The sequence below is a fragment of the Salmo salar genome, chromosome 12, assembly GCF_965601325.2.
Source record: "Salmo salar chromosome 12, fSalSal1, whole genome shotgun sequence".
Taxonomy (NCBI): Eukaryota; Metazoa; Chordata; class Actinopteri; order Salmoniformes; family Salmonidae; genus Salmo; species Salmo salar.
Window position 1 is genome coordinate 17,708,073 of NC_138302.1, and position 14,098 is coordinate 17,722,170.

A 14,098-nucleotide genomic window follows, 5' to 3' on the forward strand; every position below is an offset into this window, starting at 1 on the left:
GCCACACGGACAGCTGACAAAATTTAGTATTTGTTTGTATTAAAGCCCTTTTGTGGGGAAAAACGAATTCTGATTGGGTGGGCCTATGCCCTCCAGGCCACCCATGGCTGTGCCCCTGCCTAGTCATGTGAAATCCATAGATTAAGACCTCATGAATTCATTTCAATTGACTGATTTCCTTATATGAACTCTAACTCAGTAATATCATTAATTGTTGAATGTTATGTTTATATTTTTGTTCAGTTTACATTCAAACAACCTGACAAGTAAATTTTTTATAAAAACATTTATTAAAAAACACTTGTAAATAATTTAGAACAAAAACAGTAGGAAAGAAGAACACTAAAAACAGACCTTAAAAATAGACTTGGATATTCTGGGCTTTGGTTGCATTGCCATCCCAATACTGTACCACAAACAGGTATAGGAAATATAAATAGTATAAAATGTGTAAAACTAACATATTACGAACAGTGTGTCCAAAAACAAGTCCTGAGGTCTTGTGGTAAGAATAGATTGTCACATACAGTATGTAGTAGCTAAGATGCATTTGAATGCAGTGAGTTGTGCCTTTGTAGAATACAATCAAGTTAAAATACAATACTTTCCAGATGTACACTGGTTAGCAAGAAACACTATGGATGCATCCCAAATGGCAGCCTATTCTCTTTATAGTGCACTACTTTTGACCAGGGCCCATAGGGGCGTATTGTTTTAGGGTTAAGTGAGATGGATTGTGTGTGTGTATATCTTTTTAGGTATCAACAGTATTCATTACCTGGGTCAAGGGAGGGACTACCTGAACTTGTCCAATAACAAACGCTTGTTTTCATTTTCCAAAACATTTCCACTAATGAATATGACCCTGAACTTGTCCAATAAGAAACGCTCGTTTTCGTTCTCCTGTGCAAAATGTTTTGCTACACTGTGCCAAAATGAACACGATCCGGTTCCGGTCCAGTCTAGCCCGATAAGTAGACCATCTTCACCGAGATCTGCGGGACTGGGTGGTCTTGGGGACCCTTTGAGGGTTGGGTCGAAAAGACCCACGTGTCTGCTTCACGACGTTCCCCTCTGCCCCAGCAACCACAGCTCCAGTCCCCCTCTGCCCCTCTGCCGCTTTCCTCCTGATGGGAGAAGAGAGGGGAACAATAGGTTGATTAGTGAGACAGTAGGACTCTTTTATTAGTATCATAATATCACTATGCTGGGCAGTAGTCACTGCCGGGGCTGTACTAGCTTGGGTAGAAGTATGGCTCTTCTATAACCAAACATGTTATTAACACAACTCTAACCTTGTACTGATAACCCTGAAACTCAGAACATACAAGTCATACACTCGCTGTCTTGCTCTGACAATGTCTGTTTTATATACAATAACTATGTAGTCTAGTGACACATTTTCTATGACAGGACTCACATCATGACTCCTCTCTTCCTCTCCAAGGCTTTCTGTGTAGCAGCTGACAGAGAACTCTTCCCCCTGGTCGACCCCGTTTCCCCAGTCTGTGGACCCAAACACACACACGCACAGTTTGATACACAAACACTCCTTAAATTTGTGTATGCTGATGTATATTTGTTCTACATTCAAACCTAATCGTTCTATCCAGAACCCAAAGCATCTCATGTTGGAGGCTTTATTGTGCACTAGGAAGTAACTAACTGCGCCCCAAAATATCTCAAATGTCATCATGATACCTAAATGCTATTTGTCGGATTTATTCTGGTGATCTGTGTACTTCTTATGTATGTATGTATGTATGTATGTATGTATGTATGTATGTATGTATGTGTGTGTGTGTATGTATGTATGTATGTATGTGTGTGTGTATGTATGTATGTATGTATGTATGTATGTGTATGTATGTATGTATGTGTGTGTATGTATGTATGTGTGTGTGTGTGTGTGTGTATGTGTGTGTGTATGTATGTATGTATATATTGTAACACGTTTTGATTACCACTATGCACAGCCCTTGTAGTTTTAACTTAGAGATACTTGGGGATTTTGGCTATGAGGCCCTTTATCTACTTCCCCAGAGTCCGATGAGGTCATGTCTCTGTGTGCAGTTTGAAAGATGTTGCTAACTAATGCTACAGTCATTTCTAACTAGCATTAGCATAATGACTGGGAGTCTATGGTATCTGCTAGCAAAACCACCTCTAACTTCCTTCCTAATGGACACAGAGACATAAAAATGGTATCCACAAGTTTACTTGCATAAAAAACAATGTCTTTGATGCTCTGATGAAGGTTTAACTGCCAAAACGCGTTGTCACTCTTCTGGTGGTTACCTTGTGTTTCATCTCCCTGTCCCCCCCTGGTGGTTACCTTGTGTTTCATCTCCCTGTCCCCCCCTGGTGGTTACCTTGTGTTTCATCTCCCTGTCCCCCCCTGGTGGTTACCTTGTGTTTCATCTCCCTGTCCCCCCCTGGTGGTTACCTTGTGTTTCATCTCCCTGTCCCCCCTTGGTGGTTACCTTGCGTTTCATCTCCCTGTCCCCCACTGGTGGTTACCTTGTGTTTCATCTCCCTGTCCCCCCCTGGTGGTTACCTTGTGTTTCATCTCCCTGTCCCCCCCCCCTGGTGGTTACCTTGTGTTTCATCTCCCTGTCCCCCCCTGGTGGTTACCTTGTGTTTCATCTCCCTGTCCCCCCCTGGTGGTTACCTTGTGTTTCATCTCCCTGTCCCCCCCTGGTGGTTACCTTGTGTTTCATCTCCCTGTCCCCCCCTGGTGGTTACCTTGTGTTTCATCTCCCTGTCCCCCCCTGGTGGTTACCTTGCGTTTCATCTCCCTGTCCCCCCCTGGTGGTTACCTTGCGTTTCATCTCCCTGTCCCCCCCTGGTGGTTACCTTGTGTTTCATCTCCCTGTCCCCCCCTGGTGGTTACCTTGTGTTTCATCTCCCTGTACCCCCCTGGTGGTTACCTTGTGTTTCATCTCCCTGTCCCCCCCTGGTGGTTACCTTGTCTTTCATCTCCCTGTCCCCCCCTGGTGGTTACCTTGTGTTTCATCTCCCTGTACCCCCCTGGTGGTTACCTTGTGTTTCATCTCCCTGTCCCCCCCTGGTGGTTACCTTGTGTTTCATGTCCCTGTCCCCCCCCTGGTGGTTACCTTGCGTTTCATCTCCCTGTCCCCCCCTGGTGGTTACCTTGTGTTTCATCTCCTTGTCCCCCCCTGGTGGTTACCTTGTGTTTCATCTCCTTGTCCCCCCCTGGTGGTTACCTTGTGTTTCATCTCCCTGTCCCCCCCCTGGTGGTTACCTTGCGTTTCATCTCCCTGTCCCCCCCTGGTGGTTACCTTGCGTTTCATCTCCCTGTCCCCCCCTGGTGGTTACCTTGTGTTTCATCTCCCTGTCCCCCCCTGGTGGTTACCTTGTGTTTCATCTCCCTGTCCCCCCCTGGTGGTTACCTTGTGTTTCATCTCCCTGTCCCCCCCTGGTGGTTACCTTGCGTTTCATCTCCCTGTCCCCCCCTGGTGGTTACCTTGTGTTTCATCTCCCTGTCCCCCCCCCCCTGGTGGTTACCTTGCGTTTCATCTCCCTGTCCCCCCCTGGTGGTTACCTTGTGTTTCATCTCCCTGTCCCCCCCTGGTGGTTACCTTGCGTTTCATCTCCCTGTCCCCCCCTGGTGGTTACCTTGCGTTTCATCTCCCTGTCCCTGGCCAGCTGTCTGTCCCAGCTGATGATCTGCATCCTGTCTCCTGCTGACAGACAGAAGATGTCCTGGACCTCATAACGTGCTGAGCGGAGCTGCAACAAGACACCACTCCTGAGAATTAGTCTGTCTGTGTATGTAGAGACTGTGTTGTGCGCGCCAGAGTGTGTGTGTGTGTGTGTGTAGAGACTGTGTGTGTGTGTGTGTGTGTGTGTGTGTGTGTGTGTGTAGAGACTGTGTGTGTGTGTGTGTGTAGAGACTGTGTGTGTGTGTGTATAGAGACTGTGTGTGTGTGTGTGTGTGTGTAGAGACTGTGTGTGTGTGTGTTAGTTACCTGCAGTGTGACTCTCTCCTGCAGCACCAGGTCTTGCCTGCTGTCTCTCCCAGGGCTCTGGAGCTGGAAGGACAGCAGGAACTGCTGCGTGTCCTGAGGGAGGGGGGCGGACACACGCGCACACACAGTCATACACACACAGCGAAAATAAATGATTAAACACACATCCGTAAATCACATCTTGGATAAATCCCATGATGGGCTGTGTGTTTCTGAGACTGTGTGTCACCTTGATGGTACATAGCAGCTGTCCCACTCTCTCTGTGTGTAGGAGCCTCCTGGTTAGGTATCCCTTCACTGCTGCTGCCACCAGGGGGCCATAACACACAGACACACACCTGGGAGACTGAGGAGAGAGGAGGGGAGAGAGACGAGGGGGTGGGGAGAGGGGGTGGGGAGAGAGACGAGGGGGGGTGGGGAGAGAGGAGGGTAGAGAGACGAGGGGGGTGGGGAGAGAGGAGGGTAGAGAGGGAGAGAGACGAGGGGGGTGGGGAGAGGGGGTGGGGAGAGAGACGAGGGGGGTGGGGAGAGAGGAGGGTAGAGAGACGAGGGGGGTGGGGAGAGAGGAGGGTAGAGAGGGAGAGAGACGAGGGGGGTGGGGAGAGAGGGGTGGGGAGAGAGGAGGGTAGAGAGGGAGAGAGACGAGGGTAGAGAGGGAGAGAGGGGGGGGTGGGGGGGGGGAGGAAGGGGGGTGGGGAGAGAGGGGGGGAGGGGGTGGGGGGGGGGAGGAAGGGAAGAGAGAAATACCAATTCCGTCAATGACAACCAATTAATTTCCCACCCAGATTCTCAAGGTCCTTTCAACTGGTGGCCAACTGTAGCTGTAGACACACAGACACGCACGTACACACATACGAACGCACACACACACACACACACCTGCACACACACACACACACACACACCTGCACCCTGACTTGAATCATCCTACAACTAACTGTTGTGCTTCTCACTTGTTGATTATGAACTGATGATCCAAATATACAAAGTCAGTCAGGTGTGAATTGAATTTACCCGTGAGGGGGAGTCTGGGTCTGAAAGGAGGGATCCTGGTGAGGGGCAGAACAGAGGGATGGAGAGGGAGGACAGAGGGATGGAAGAGAGGGGGAGGAGGGAGGTCGTGTTGTCCGCAAGACGTGAGCTGGATGTGGGGCTGGAGGACACAGGGAAGGACAAACTCTGGAGTAGCTGGTAACGTGCAGCCAGCATCTAACAGACAGGAGAGAGGAATGAGAGAGAGGAATGAGAAGAGAGAGAGAGAGAGAGAGAGAGAGAGAGAGAGAGAGAGAGAGAGAGAGAGAGAGGAGAGAGAGAGAGAGAGAGAGAGAGAGAGAGAGAGAGAGAGAGGAATGAGAGAGAGAGAGAGGAATGAGAGAGAGAGAGAGGAATGAGAGAGAGAGAGAGGAATGAGAGAGAGAGAGAGGAATGAGAGAGAGAGAGAGGAATGAGAGAGAGAGGAATGAGAGAGAGGAATGAGAGACAGAGGAATGAGAGACAGAGGAATGAGAGAGACAGAGAGGAATGAGAGAGGAATGAGAGAAAAAGAAAGAGTAAGAAAGAGAGAGAAAGAGAGAGAGGACCATTAGTGCTCAGGGCGACTATCTGGCACTTAACCAGCACCCCTCATGAATTAAACTAATGATCGTCTCCTTTTCTGTGTCATATCCCCCCTCTGCCTCCTTCCTTCCTTCCATCCCAGCTACCCTACATCCCTGTCTCCCTCCATCTCTCTATCCACGGCCCAGCTATGCTCCTGTTACAGGCAACACATCATCAATGATGGAAGGAGGGGAGAAGAAAGGTTTTATTATTAAACAGCTTTGTTAATTATGGTGTTGGAGCTACACAGACGGAAGGTTACCTGCCTAAATGATTTCCGCCCCGTAGCACTCACATCGGTAGCCATGAAGTGCTTTGAAAGGCTGGTCATGACTCACATCAACAGCATCCTCCCAGAAACCCTAGACCCACTCCAATTCACATACCGCCCCAACAGATCCACAGATGACGCAATCTCAATCACACTCCACACTGTCCTTTCCCACCTGGACAAAAGGAACACCTATGTGAGAATGCTGTTCATTGACTACAGCTCAGCGTTCAACACCATAGTGCCCACGAAGCTCATCGCTAAGCTAAGGACCATGGGACTAAACACCTCCCTCTGCAACTGGATCCTGGACTTCCTGACGGGCCGCCCCCAGGTGGTGAGGGTAGGTAGCAACATATCTGCCAAGCTGATCCTCAACACTGGAGCCCCTCAGGGGTGCGTGCTCAGTCCCCTCCTGTACTCCCTGTTCACCCACAACTGCGTGGCCAGGTACGACTCCAACACCATCATTAAGTTTGCTGACGACACAACAACGATGAGACGGCTATAGGGAGGTCAGAGACCTGGCAGTGTGGTGCCAGGACAACAACCTCCCCCTCAATGTGAGCAAGACAAAGGAGCTGATCGTGGACTACAGGAAAAGGCGGGCCGAACAGGCCCCCATTAACATCAACGGGGCTGTAGTGGAGCGGGTCGAGAGCTTCAAGTTCCTTGGTGTCCACATCACCAACAAACTATCATGGTCCAAACATACCAAGACAGTCGTGAAGAGGGGCACGACAACACCTTTTCCTCCTCAGGAGACTGAAAAGACTTGCCATGGGTCCCCAGATCCTCAAAAGGTTATAGTTACACCATCGAAAGCATCCTGACTGGTTGCATCACTGTCTGGTACGGCAACTGCTCGGCATCTGACCGTAAGCCATTACAGAGGGCAGTGCGTACGACCAAGTACATTTTTGGGGCCAAGCTTCCTGCCATCCAGGACCTATATAGTTGGCGGTGTCAGAGGAAGGCCCAGAAAATTGTGAGACTCCAGTCACCCTAGTCATAGACTGTTCTCTCTGCTACCGCACGGCAAGCGGTACCGGAGTGCCAAGTCTAGGTCCAAAAGGCTCCTTAACAGATTCTACCCCCAAGCCATAAGACTGCTGAACAATGAATCAAATGGCCACCCGGACTATTCACATTGACCCCTCCCACCTTTGTTTTTACACTGCTGCTACTCACTGCTCTTTATCTATGCATAGCAACTTCCCCCCTATCTACATGTACAAACGACCTCTAACCTGTAGCCCTATCTACATGTACAAACGACCTCTAACCTGTAGCCCTATCTACATGTACAAACGACCTCTAACCTGTAGCCCTATCTACATGTACAAACGACCTCTAACCTGTAGCCCTATCTACATGTACAAACGACCTCTAACCTGTAGCCCTATCTACATGTACAAACGACCTCTAACCTGTAGCCCTATCTACATGTACAAACGACCTCTAACCTGTAGCCCTATCTACATGTACAAACGACCTCTAACCTGTAGCCCTATCTACATGTACAAACGACCTCTAACCTGTAGCCCTATCTACATGTACAAACGACCTCTAACCTGTAGCCCTATCTACATGTACAAACGACCTCTAACCTGTAGCCCTATCTACATGTACAAACGACCTCTAACCTGTAGCCCTATCTACATGTACAAACGACCTCTAACCTGTAGCCCTATCTACATGTACAAATTACCTACACTAACCTGTAGCCCCGCACACTGACTCGGTACCGGTACCACCTGTATATAGCCTCGGTACCACCTGTATATAGCCCCCCCCCCCCCCCCCCCCCCACACACACACACACACACACACACACACACACACACACACACACACACACACACACACACACACACACACACACACACACAGTGAGGTAACCAAACTCAGCCACTCTTCCTCTTAGTGCTCCAATGAAACATTTATAGTAGAATCTCTCCCTGGTCCTTAAAACTGGAGGGGAGTTTCAAGGTCCCTTTTAATGGGCATATGTCTGCAGTCTGCACAAGCTGTGTGTGTGAGGATGTCATTAAGCCAAGGAGCCAGCTGAAATCCCTGTCTCTCTTTTGAGGAACATTAAGGTTGTTGTAACAGCACAAGCTGACCCATTTTAACAATCTGAGAGAATCAGAGATAGAGGGAGGGAGAGAGAGAAAATGAGAGAGGGAGGGAGAGGAATTGAGAGAGAGAGAGAGAGAGAGGGAGGGAAAGGAATTGAGAGAGAGAGAGAAGCAGGCAGGGAGGGATACCGGTACCAGCTGGATGGGTTTATAGGTGACCTCGGTTAGATGTCACAGTTATTGGAGTTGCTAGTGTAGTGGTCATATTGTGGTCCAGCGGTCTCTCTCACCTGCAGTAGTTGTTGCTGCTTCATCAATTGTTTAGAGGTCAGGGTTGGGGTCAATTCCCTTTTAATGCTGGTCAATTCAGGAAGTACACAGAAATTCCAATGACCAATTCTCTTCAAAGCTTTTCAATGAGGAGACGTGGAATTGGAATTTGGTTTACTTTCTGATTTGACTGGAATTGAAATTGGATTGAGCCCAAACCTGTAAGAGGTTGTATTGTGGTTAGTATTGTGGATAGTATTGTAGCTATAGTAGTAATACTGTGGTCATACTGTGGTCATATTGAGGTGGTGGTCTGCGGTCTCTCTCACCTGCAGTAGTTGTTGCTGCTGTCTCCTCTGCTCCTCCTTCAGGGCTCTGACCTGGGCTGCATGGGTCTGCTTCAGCTGGGGCTGACTGTGTGACTGCACCGCAGCTAGGAGGGAGACGGGTAACAGTCAGACAGGAAGGGCTAGCTAGGGGTCTGATGTGATTTACATACTCTTAATCAGGGATATTAAAGATTGACAAACGTTTGTTTTGCACTTGTTACCTTAATAATGAATGAATAAATAGCATAAAACGCTTATTTGAGTTAGGAGCCACTGAATGTTATATAATGGATTGAGAAAACATTGAATGAAGTTTGAGATGACATCCATTACTATGTGAATGTTTGTCTCTCTACCTCTGTACCTCAGACAGGAAGACGTCCTAATCTAAATCCACTGTGGACATAGGCTGGCCTTACCTTCAGGAGTACTGGAGTGAGGCCTGTCCATCACCTCTCTTCGTCCTCGTCCCCTGTTCCCCTCTGTGGTGTGCATGACCAGTCTACGTTTGGCCCTTGACGCCCCTCCCTGACCGCCACCTCCGTTCTCAGGGGTCAGCTGCTTCCCCGCGGGGTCATGACCTTTCAACGACCCCTCTGACCCTCCCTGGAGCCAGAGCCCTGAGGGCGTGTCCACGTCATACGATTGGTTGATGGATTGGAAGTGGGCGGGGTCCTCCGGATAACTCTTCCACTCCATTGGCTGGTGCTGGTTGTTACTGGCATCTGAGAGGACGGAGAAAGGTGTTTTGTGTGATGCCGGAATCTTGACAACGTCATTCCGAACCTTGATGACATCGTATGGAACCTTCCGGAACACGTCAGGAACTCTTCTCTTCTGAGTGAGGGAGGTGACGAGGCGCGCTGCAAGAGGCTGCTGCTGGCGACCATCTTGTCTTTTGTAACCCGTTGTAACAGCGATCTCCACGTCCTTGAACAATGGAGGTACACTGTCACACCACTGGACTCTACAGGGGACCACCGCCATCTTATCAGCTGACCTCTGACCTCCATCCCCTCTTCCTTTCTCACTAAGGTTACTCTCTGCCTGACTCTCAGGTGTATGGTAGTCCATGTATTTATGTGGCGGGTCCATGGTAAGGTTACTACTATTATCAGTCTGGCTGTTGTTGTGTGTCTGGTTCCCTAACTGTAAGTCCTGGCTGTCAGGTGTATGGTAGTCCATGTATTTCTGTTGATGGTCTATATTATCAGTCTGGCTGTTGTTGTGTGTCTGGTTCCCTAACTGTAAGTCCTGGCTGTCAGGTGTATGGTAGTCCATGTATTTCTGTTGATGGTCTATATTATCAGTCTGGCTGTTGTTGTGCGTCTGGTGGCTCTCTGGTGTCTCTGTGAGCGTGGACTCCAGGTCAGAGATCAGTATTTTGAGGCTGGACAGGTTGAGCTCCAGCTGAGCTATCTGTTCTGCCTGGTCTGTGCTCCTACGCATAGGTCTTGTATCACCCCCAGCCACTAGGGGCGCTCTATGCAGATGCGTTTGGTCCCGAGCATCATTCTTTTCCTGCCCAGTCACCAACCCCACCTCGTGGTCTACATTCAAAGGTGTGTTTACCAGGATCTGCCTCTTGGGGGTGCCACGCCCTCCTCCCCCACTGTTTCCTTTACTCTTACAGCGGATAGGGCTCATACTAAACTGGGGGGTAGGGACGCTCTGGAACCTACTACTCCCCAGAGAGGAAGACCTCGGCAGGGTAGAGCTCTTCTCCCTGACTAGGTAGAATGATTTCTGGGTTATGGAGGCATCGGCTGAGATAGGATGTGGAAGGTTCCCCATTAGCATTGACGGTGCTGCTGTGACGTCTGGTGAGAGGTGTAGCTGGATGTCTTCGGCTGACGAGCCAGCATCAATGTCCACTCCTGGAGGAGATTGGGAGTCTCCTTCTTGACCAACCAAATGTGAAGGGCCATTTCCAGCCTCCAATTCCTTCAATATTCTATCATGACATCCTTTTTCGTTGGGTCCCATTCTTTCCACAATCCTAGACCTCGCTTTCTCCTCCTCACGTTGAACCCACGCTTCCTTAGGGAATATCTCTAGTGGTGGCGGTCCGGAAAACTGGACTCCCATTCCCAGATGATCCTTTCTCCAATCCCTGTCCCGGGTTTTCCTTCCCTCCGCCACCACTCTCCCTGACTGGAGGAACTCCTCATTCTCCTTGTCTGAGAAACTGATCTCCTCCTCCATCTTCTGGTGTGTCAAGGCCTCCTGGGTCCTAAAATAAAATACTATTTAAATTGCATATAAAATCACAACAAACTTTACAGTAAAAACATTCAAATGAAGGAGATAAAAAACAGACTGCAAAAAAAGAGAGATTAATACAACAAAAATAACAGTAAAACCACTGACTAAAAGCCATGCTAAAAAGATGGGTTTTCAAATGTGATTTAAAAACCTCTAATATGTCTGCCCCTCTTACCTGAACACAACAAACAGAAGTCAATAAAACAGATGAATAAAATAACATCAAAAACTCTCACCTGGTAGAACAAGTAGAGGCCTTGGCCTGGTTCTTCAGCTGACGCTGGCGTCTCCGGTGCTCCTGGGACTTTTTCAGCAGGGTCTGGAGGCTGAGGCGGTACGGCCCTGCAACTGGTTCCGATTCAAAGTCTACATCTCCAGTCCGGATCTTTGGTTCTGATTCTGGCTGGTTCCTGCCTGGTTTGGGGCATTCCAAAGCTGCCTGGGATTTCTTTAGAAGAGTCTGGAGGCTGAGCCGGTATGGTCCCTCCGGTCGGTCCAGGTCTAAGTCTGACGCCTGGTTCTGACCTGGTTTGCAGAGGTCCGGTGTCGAGGCCTCAGTCTGAGGACATGTCACTACAATCTTGGGTTCAGGACGGTCTGATAGTGATAATGAGGCTTGATGCTGGGGGAAAGTGACAATATTAGTAGTGCTACACTTCTTTCCTGGATGACTTGCTATGCGGTCTTCTACAGGAGGTGTGATATCGTTGCTCTGTAGAGGCGACGTCACCAACGCTTCCTCTAAATAGTCTGGTATGACGTCATTACACCAGGACGACGTCACGCTCGCCTCATCTGCAGGACGACCGGTTATGAGGTCATCGTCACACGGGGACGACCCCTCCTCCAGATCTTCAGCATCAATGGGAGGATGGCTGATGATATTACATGCCTTGGTTGTGTTTGTATCAGAGGTGCTGTGTAGGAGAAACCCCCCCGTTCCAATTGGTGTCCCCTCCTCAGGCCCTGATATAATGCTCTCCCCAGCCTCGGTCCGACTCAAGACACAGGTGGCCTCCGCGTTTTCATACGTCACGTACCCTGAAGACTGGTGGCTTATGTCAGCTAGAGGATCCACCGTTGCTTCTCCTGAACCCAGGTCCTCCTCCAGAACACACCCAGCATTGGTGGTCTTACCCTGGTCATACAAGAGTCTCTCCCTGGTCCGGGTCTCTGTTTGTGGAGCAACCTGGTTGGTATGTGTGGTTGTCTCTCTAGCTAGAGAAGGTGTCATTGGGTCACAGACCAGCTTATCTAGGAAGGTCTCCCTCACAGTGGTGGTGTTATGGAGAGTTGTAAGGTGATTCGTTGTGAAGGCGCCGTAGGCTGTCGACGTCATGGGAGGACCTCGGACGAGGATGCCTGCTTTCCCATCATGCATGACGGTTAAGGTTGGTGGGGAGGACGACCCCGGCAAGCTGTCCTTGGTCTCGGTGACATCATCATTCTGCGACGCTAGAACCTGGCGGACGTTGCTGTGGTGTAGGTTGGTGGTTTTGGCTGCCGTTAGTCCTGGTTCACCCTGAAAGAACTCCTCCAGTGTTGGTGCTTGCCTCAGCTAGAATACCAGACAGAAAACAAATTAAAAAACATGACCATAACAACAGGAAAGGTGAGAAATGAAAACAATCATAACTTTGTTATGACATAAATACATACTTTTCACCTTATAGGCTAGGCAATACATTACGTTAGCTGAAGTAGCAGGAGTGTACAATTCAATTATATGGGACCGTTTCCCAGCCTCGGCCTGCACCAAAAAAATATTTAATTAGAGATTCTCCAATAATGTCAATCTGCGTCTGGGAAACCAGCCTTATTTGACTTAAAATCCATGTGGATTTACCTGAACACTGTGTAGAATGTTCTGAACGTAGGACATCCTTGTCTCAGAGGGCTGAGTCTTCCTCCTATCTGTCGTCCTCTTGGCTGCCTCTCTGTGTCTCTGCATCTCTTCTCTTTGCACTCCTGTGAGCTGGGAATGGCAACACAGTCAGACTTTGTCTATGTCCCCCTATTCCCTTTACAGTACACTACTTTTGACCAGGACCCATAGGGCTTATATAGGGAATAGGGTGCCATTTGGGACTCAAATATTTGTCTTGCCATGAGAGGCGGGTCTTAATAATGATAGATATCATAATAATGATAGATATCATTAGTAAGGCCCAAAAAAGAAAGTCATATGCATATACCATATAGTCGAAGCAAAGCCCTTGCTAATAATGATTTTAACAGTAGGTTAAAATATAAGACTATAAATACCTAGCTAGCCTGGGTGTCAGTCTTCTCTGCTCTTTCCAACTCCGTATGAAATGATCGTGCAAAAAGACTGGTTCCCTGGCTAGCATATAACTAGCTCCATCATTCCTCACAGGCAACATAACATGTAAGTGGTGATATCCATAGAGTTATACAGCAACAAGAAGCCTTACCAATGGAGGAAGGATGGGTATACCATGGAAACGGATAGCTGATGATACGTGGCGAGTACATGGTGATTCCAGTGTCCGGCGTTGGTTATTGTTGTTGTCGTTGCTATCCTTCCTTTTCAGTTCGTAAAGTCGGCGTTGTATGAACTTTTCATAGTCTTCCATTCTGTAACAAAACTATATGTTTCGTTAATTAGTTTTTAGAGCACTGCATTATTTGATGATAACGAAATAACTTTTTTATTTTTTTATTTGTTGTTAGCTAATCTAGCTAGCAGCTAACGTTATCTAGAAAGTTAGCTAACGGTCAACTAATCATTCAACAAAATAGCGCCAACTTTATCAAACAACACAACGTTAAATTAATAGAATGCAAAGTTTACAAACAGACGCCAAAAATATTGCTTAGTGAATGGCTTTAAAACTATTACATTAAACGAATTTGCAAGAGAGATCATTTGCATGTTTACATTTTACCCGCCTCCTCGAGAGAACAAACTGACAGTTTGGAGGAAACTGTCATGGCGTCTACAACTCACGTTATGGACTACAGACCAGGTGGATTTGGATTCAAGATTGAACACAATAATAATTCCAAATCCGACTTTAAGTACGTCTATAATGTCATGAGTTAACCTATATATTGTGTATATTAGCGATAATTAGTTGTTTTATCTTGAGATTAGTGTTTTTGAAAGTGCTAGTTGGCAAACATGCGAAATTGATGAAACCATACTCCGGTTCGTATTTTCCAACTCTCCAGGTATTTTGACAGACAGCTAATCTTCGGTTCGTTATTTGCTACTGCCACCTACAGACGTTACTGGCTAATAGGTTGAGTAAACACAATATGGTTCAT

The 14,098-nt window shown here is 48.1% G+C and overlaps 1 protein-coding gene across 6 annotated transcripts; it reads right to left on the reverse strand.

The window, feature by feature from the left end:
* Positions 1–256: 256 nt before the first annotated feature.
* On the reverse strand, positions 257–13,761 carry LOC106613109 (uncharacterized). Of its 6 annotated transcripts, none has more exons than XM_045690872.2 (13): positions 13,710–13,761; positions 13,243–13,416; positions 12,654–12,782; positions 12,498–12,557; positions 11,044–12,365; positions 8,962–10,775; positions 8,543–8,646; positions 5,007–5,201; positions 4,222–4,338; positions 3,993–4,085; positions 3,640–3,753; positions 1,421–1,506; positions 258–1,127 (listed from the first exon to the last, which is right to left on the reverse strand). In XM_045690872.2, the coding sequence occupies exons 2-13, from the start codon at positions 13,402–13,404 to the stop codon at positions 986–988; spliced, it is 4,338 nt and encodes a 1,445-aa protein (XP_045546828.2). In that variant the 5' UTR covers positions 13,405–13,416; positions 13,710–13,761; the 3' UTR covers positions 258–985. The 6 variants fall into 6 exon arrangements, with proteins under 6 accessions (XP_082814778.1, XP_045546828.2, XP_045546826.2 ...); XM_045690870.2 differs by having other exon boundaries at positions 12,474–12,557; XM_045690871.2 differs by having other exon boundaries at positions 12,474–12,557; positions 13,243–13,405; positions 13,710–13,760.
* Between the last annotated feature and the right edge of the window lie 337 nt (positions 13,762–14,098).

Bases quoted from the DNA above. Each gene is read 5' to 3' on its own strand.
- LOC106613109 (XM_045690870.2), bottom strand. From the start codon at position 13,404: ATGGAAGACTATGAAAAGTTCATACAACGCCGACTTTACGAACTGAAA. The intron at 8,647-8,961 runs GTAAGGCCAGCC...TCTCCCTCCTAG, and splicing joins TCACTCCAGTACTCCTGAAG to CTGCGGTGCAGTCACACAGT. The intron at 1,128-1,420 runs GTGAGTCCTGTC...TTCTCCCATCAG, and splicing joins AGGAAGAGAGGAGTCATGAT to GAGGAAAGCGGCAGAGGGGC.